This window comes from Carex rostrata, chromosome 23 (genome assembly GCF_964058835.1).
Source record: "Carex rostrata chromosome 23, lpCarRost1.2, whole genome shotgun sequence".
Lineage (NCBI taxonomy): Eukaryota > Viridiplantae > Streptophyta > Magnoliopsida > Poales > Cyperaceae > Carex > Carex rostrata.
Window position 1 is genome coordinate 8,539,795 of NC_135940.1, and position 6,318 is coordinate 8,546,112.

The following is a 6,318-nucleotide window of genomic DNA, read 5'->3' on the forward strand; positions in this document are numbered from 1 at the left end:
ACTTAAAACAGTAGTAGGATCCAATAACACTGACATAGGATGTAATATTTATGGACCATAGCAGGAACTTTCAAACTAATTTTCCAAATGGGAAATGCATGACATGAAACCGGTGGTTATTTGTTATAAATAAGAGTAAAGATTTTAGTTCCCGCTAATTAGTTCCCTATTAGTCCCTCTAACAACCTATTGTCATTAATATGCAAAGTCAAATGTGTTTGACTCCTCTCTCTTCCGATCAACAAAAAAACAAAATCATATTCACGCTCTTCACGGCCTCCGCCTCTTCTCTTTCTCGGCGTGGTGCACCGTCGAGATCCGGCGAGGAGAGCGTGGTATATCGTCGAGATCCGACAAGGAGAGCATGATGCACTGTTGAGATCCGGTGAGGAGAGAGTGGTGCACCATTGGAGGGGGTCCATGCTAGCCCAGCGAAGGTTGTCACAGTGGAACATATGAATACTTTATTAGTTAGATATGAATACTTCATTTGTTAGATATGAATACTTCATGTTAGATATGAATACTTCTTGGAAGAGGTGAGGTGAGAGAGATGGATCTGACTTTTGAATTTTGAATTGTATAAATTACTTCAAACATGTATGAATACTTCATTTGTTAGATATGAACACTTCGTTTGTTAGATATGCATTCATGTTATTAGATATGAATATTTCTTAGAAGAGGTGTTCAAGAAGAAGGGTCTAACTTTGAATTGTATAAATTATTTCAAACATGTATGAATACTTCATTAGTTAGATATGAATATTTCTTAGAAGAGGTGTTCAAGAAGAAGGGTCTGACTTTGAATTGTATAAATTATTTCAAACATGTATGAATATTTCATAATCGTTAGTATGAATACTTCATTTGTTTAGATATGAATACTTCTTTAATTAGATATGAATAATATATAGATTCGCTGTAATGGTCCCCAATCTTGACAAATGTCCTTTTCAGACGGTTGCGGTCCCCAATCCAGGCTGTCACAAGACGTCAGCGGTCCCCCTGGTCATTACTGGTTCCCTCCAGCTTATGTTTACATATGACGAATTGTTTTGATAATAAGTATGAATACTAATACTATACGTTTTGACTATTAACTCAGAGTATAAATACCCCCATATCAGATGTTGGAGTCAGTTAGTGATTCCCTGTCAAAAGTTGTTTGTCTTTTAGTGCGAGGACGTTTAGGAGACTGATATGGAGGTACTGTTAGTCATTCCCTATAAATAATACTCCAATATATATACCCGCACAATCTTTTTCAAAAAATATACCCGCACAATCTTTTTCACAAAATGTACCAGCACAAATTAGATGAGAAAAATGAAATATATATCAGTGACAATAAGGGGCTGTGGAAAGTTTCAGGAGGTCAACGGGGTCCACACAAGATACGAAGGGGTGGAACCGGGTTTTTATACTTACAAACCTAGACAGGTCAGTAATCAATGAGGTCTTCACAGTAACATCAGATGAAGGTAGCATATGCTGGCACAGTGATACCGGATCTGACTGGTACACATCTTATGTTAATATGTCTGGTATAAATGCTGGCCCTGAATTAGCACCAATCTATGGTTAAGGGAAGTAATCATGTATAAATAAGACCAGAAATGGTACAAGGGAACAAGTACTTGCGAAACTGGCACAAAACACAAATACAAATTGTAGTCACACAGTTTCACATCATTTGCTAATTGTAAATATTATTTTGTTTAGTGTTTCCACGCAAAGAACGCTAGCAACCATTTTATTAAAAAAAATTTGTTCAAAAGTATCGTAATAAAGGATAACACGCTATCAAATAACACTTCTCTCTCCTCCAAACATAGTCGATAGACCAATATTAATTTATCTGATATATATAGTTTTTGTATAGTTTTGTACTATAAATATAAATATATATATATATATAGAGAGAGAGAGATAGGCTAATATGCTTTCGGTAGCATATGGGCTGAAATACACACGGTGCAAATTTGAAATTTCAAAATTCAAAAAGTCGATCTGAATCGTTCATCTTGTTCTCCATATTAATATGTGCTTGGAGACCAAATTTTACATTTTTCTGAATTTTTTTACTATTTATTAAGTCACTTGGCTTAATAAAACAGTAAAACCGTTGGATCAACGATTTTCAAAATGGCTTAATAAATAGTAAAAAAATTCAGAAAAATGTAAAATTTGGTTTCCAAGCACATATTAATATGGAGAACAAGATGAACGGTTCATATCGACTTTTTGGATTTTGAAATTTTAAATTTGGACCGTGTGTATTTCGGCCCATATGCTACCGAAAGCACATTAGCCTATCTCTCTCTCTCTCTCTCTATATATATATATATATATATATATATATGAATATGCTAGCATGATATGCATAGCATAGAACCCCTCCATGCAACGGCTTGGATTTCGAGTTTTCATATGGAGAACAAGATGAACAGTTCCAAAGGGCCGTTGCATGGAGGGTTTGCATATCTGTTATTCCTACATATTAATATGGAGAACAAGATGAACGGTTTGGATCGACCGTTAGGATTTTGAAAACTCGAAATCCGAGCCGTTGCATGGAGGGGTTCTATGCTATGCATAGCATGCTAGCATATTCCTATATATATAGAGAGAGAGAGAGAGATGGGCTATGGTGCATTGCAATGTATAGGCCATGGTGTGCATTGGACCATAAATCACCGATTCAAAGTCCAAATGACCGATCCAAACCGTTCATCTTGTTCTCCATATTAATATGTGCTTGGAGACCAAATTTTATATTTTTTGGAATTTTTTACTATTTATTAAGCCACTTTGAAAATCGCTGATCCAACGGTGGCTTCTGATTTTACTGTTCCAAACAGTCACCGTTGGATCAGCGATTTTCAAAGTGGCTTAATAAATAGTAAAAAAATTCCAAAAAATATAAAATTTGGTCTCCAAGCACATATTAATATGGGGAACAAGATGAACGGTTTGGATCGGTCATTTGGACTTTGAATCGGTGATTTATGGTCCAATGCACACCATGGCCTATGCATTGCAATGCACCATAGCCCATCTCTCTCTCTCTATATATATATATATATATATATGAGGGTTAAAATGCACCCTCCCTATTGTGCTCCTAACGTGCATCCTTCCCTTGTATCTATATTAAAATGTGCTTGGAGATCAAATTTTACATTTTTTGAAAAAAAATTCTATTTTTTCAGAATTTTTGAAAATCATCACTTTGCTGAATTTTTTTTTATTATTGTTTAGTTTAATAAAAAATTACTGAGTAACATGTAGTCCAAAACAAAACAAGAAAATAAGTAACATGCAAGACTTCTATTTAGTGACGTAGTGATGTGGTGACATGAAGTTGTAGAAAATAAAATTGATATCCTCCTATAATTAATTACCACAAAAAAGTATACATAACAATTCTCCAATATATCAAAAATATGTAAATTCAAGTTATAAAGAAATCCAATAGGCTTGAATGGACTCCAATAGGTGAGGACAATGACAATACATGATTCAAATAATTTATCTTCAATCAAGGAGCAACATCCAATGCTAATACAACGCCAAATTTCTTAATATTTTTTCTCCTAATAATCTTCAATCAAGGAGCGACATTCAATAATTATACAATTAACAATTATTTTCTCACTCTCAACAAGGCTGTTTTATCACCACGCCTTTCCAATTACCTTCTTCATTTTACGTCGCTTGCACGGTCCCATCATAACGAGACATCGAGCTGAAGGCCTCTAGAAATCATGTAAAGTCAAAACTTCCAATGCCTATTGAATTTCAGCCTCCTTGCACAGCCCCTCAATAAGAGTGCAATAGGTCATGGTATTGGGATCAAGCCCTTTGGAAATCATGACATCTAGAAAATTCATTGCCTTCTCAATTTCACCTTTCTTGCACAACCCCGCAATAAGAGTGTTGTAGGTCACGGCATCAGGCTCATGCCCTTTGGAAATCAAGACATCTAGAAAATCTAATGCCTTGTCAGTTTCACCATTGTTACACAACCCTTTTATAAGAGTGTTGTATGTCACGACATTAGGTTCATTCCCTTTGGAAATCATGACATCTACAATATCCATTGCCTTCTCAATTTCACCGTTCTCGCACAACCAATTTATAAGAGTGGTATACGTCACGATATTAGGGTCATACCCTTTGGAAATCATGACATCTAGAAAATCTAATGCCTTATTAATTTCACCACTGTTACACAGCCCTTTTATAAGAGTGTTGTAGGTCACGACATTAGGCTCATGCCCTTTGGAAGCCATGAAATCTACAATATCCATTGCCTTGTCAATTTCACCATACTCGCACAACCAATTTGCAAGAGTGCTATATGTCACAATATTAGGGTCATACCCTTTGGAAATCATAACATCTAGAAAATCTAATGCCTTACCAGTTTCACCATTCTTGCACAACCCTTTTATAAGTGTGTTGTATGTCACGACATTAGGCTCATGCCCTTTGGAAACCATGAAATCTACAATATCCATTGCCTTGTCAATTTTACCATTCTCACACAACCAATTTATAAGAGTGGTATACGTCACGACATTAGGATCATACCCTTTGGAAATCATAACATCTAGAAAATCTAATGCCTTACCGGTTTCACCATTGTTGCACAGCCCTTTTATAAGAGTGTTGTATGTCACGACATTAGGCTCATGCCCTTTGGAAACCATGAAATCTATAATATCCATTGCCTTGTTTATTTCACCATTCTCGCACAACCAATTTATAAGAGTGCTATACGTCACGACATTAGGGTCATACCCTTTGGAAATCATAACATCTAGAAAATCTAATGCCTTATTGGTTTCACCATTCTTGCACAACCCTTTTATAAGAGTGTTGTATGTCACGACATCGGGGTCATACCCTTTGGAAATCATGACATCTACAATATCCATTGCCTTGTTTATTTCACCATTCTCGCACAACCAATTTATAAGAGTACTATACGTCACGACATTAGGGTCATACCCTTTGGAAATCATAACATCTACAAAATCTAATGCCTTATCAGTTTCACCATTCTTACACAACCCTTTTATAAGAGTGTTGTATGTCACGACATTGGGGTCATACCCTTTGGAAATCATGACATCAACAATATCCATTGCCTTGTCAATTTCACCATTCTTGCACAGCCCATTTATAACAATGTTATAGGAGACTACATCAGGTATATATCCTAGCTTAGGCATTTTGTATAGAACCATAGTAATGGCTTCACCAGTTCTTTTCTCCCAACAGAGGCCTTTGAGTATTGGGCTGAAGATTATGGCATTATTAACTCTGCGACCCTCTTTGAGATACCGTCCCAGAAAACCAAAAATTAGGCTGACCTGATTCATCCGTGCACAACAATCCATCAAGATTTCGTAGGTATATTCATTAAGATCAATTCCTTCTGATTGGATTAAGCGGGTGAAGAGGGAAAAGACGGTAGGGTAAGGGTTTCTTGAGGTTTTGGTGTAGTCCTTGAGGTATTGGTTGATTTGACGGAGGTTTTTGGCACCCAACAGCTGATCAAACTGATGAATTGCCTCTTGGTTAGAAATGGCATCTGCTTTCCGGCGCCGCCTATTCTCCTCCTTCCAATGTGGCCGACGACGTGGATTTGCTCTCTCGGATTGAGATTTTGAATGGGGCAACGCATAGCAGACAAGGCAGAGGCCTCGGCAAGAAGCATATGGAGATTGGGATTGGGATAATTGGGAAGCTAAAGGTGAAATTGAGAAGAAGGGGGCAAGAAATGAGGTTGACATAGTTAGCCCGATTTGGTTTGATCAGAGACTTATAGTCTTTTAATTCAACTAATGCCTTAGCAACGAATACAGAAGAGGGAGTGTCTGAGTGTCGGGGAAATTCTCAATGTGCAGTACCACGATTACCAAGGAAATAGAGAGAGAGTGAGGGAGTGCCTGAGTGTCGCCGTGTCGGGGAGGTGCTGAGAACTAACCGAGTTGAGTGTCGGGGACGAGCGGCAAGGGCCAGGAAGTCGCCAACTGAGAGAGGAAGTTGAACGGATAAGGCTGTGAGCAGTGTGAGGTGTGAGCTGCTGACTGCTGAGCCTGAACGATAAAACGAAAACACATGGTATCGGACTCATGGGATATTGGGCTTGATTTGTCATTAGGGCCTGTTCGGCAATAGGAACGGGCACAGAAAATTATAATTTTCAACTAGAGTTTACTGTTTGTCTGAGTAAATTTTTTTTCTACATGAACAGTACTTTTGAAATTACTGTCGAACAGGGCCTAAAGCGGGGTTCGTGAA

The 6,318-nt window shown here is 37.4% G+C and overlaps 1 protein-coding gene across 1 annotated transcript; it reads right to left on the bottom strand.

Moving 5' to 3' along the window:
• Window positions 1-3,367: 3,367 nt before the first annotated feature.
• On the bottom strand, window positions 3,368-6,079 carry LOC144575006 (uncharacterized). Its single transcript, XM_078325121.1, has one exon. The coding sequence runs from the start codon at window positions 5,805-5,807 to the stop codon at window positions 3,795-3,797; it is 2,013 nt and encodes a 670-aa protein (XP_078181247.1). The 5' UTR covers window positions 5,808-6,079; the 3' UTR covers window positions 3,368-3,794.
• Window positions 6,080-6,318: the final 239 nt, after the last annotated feature.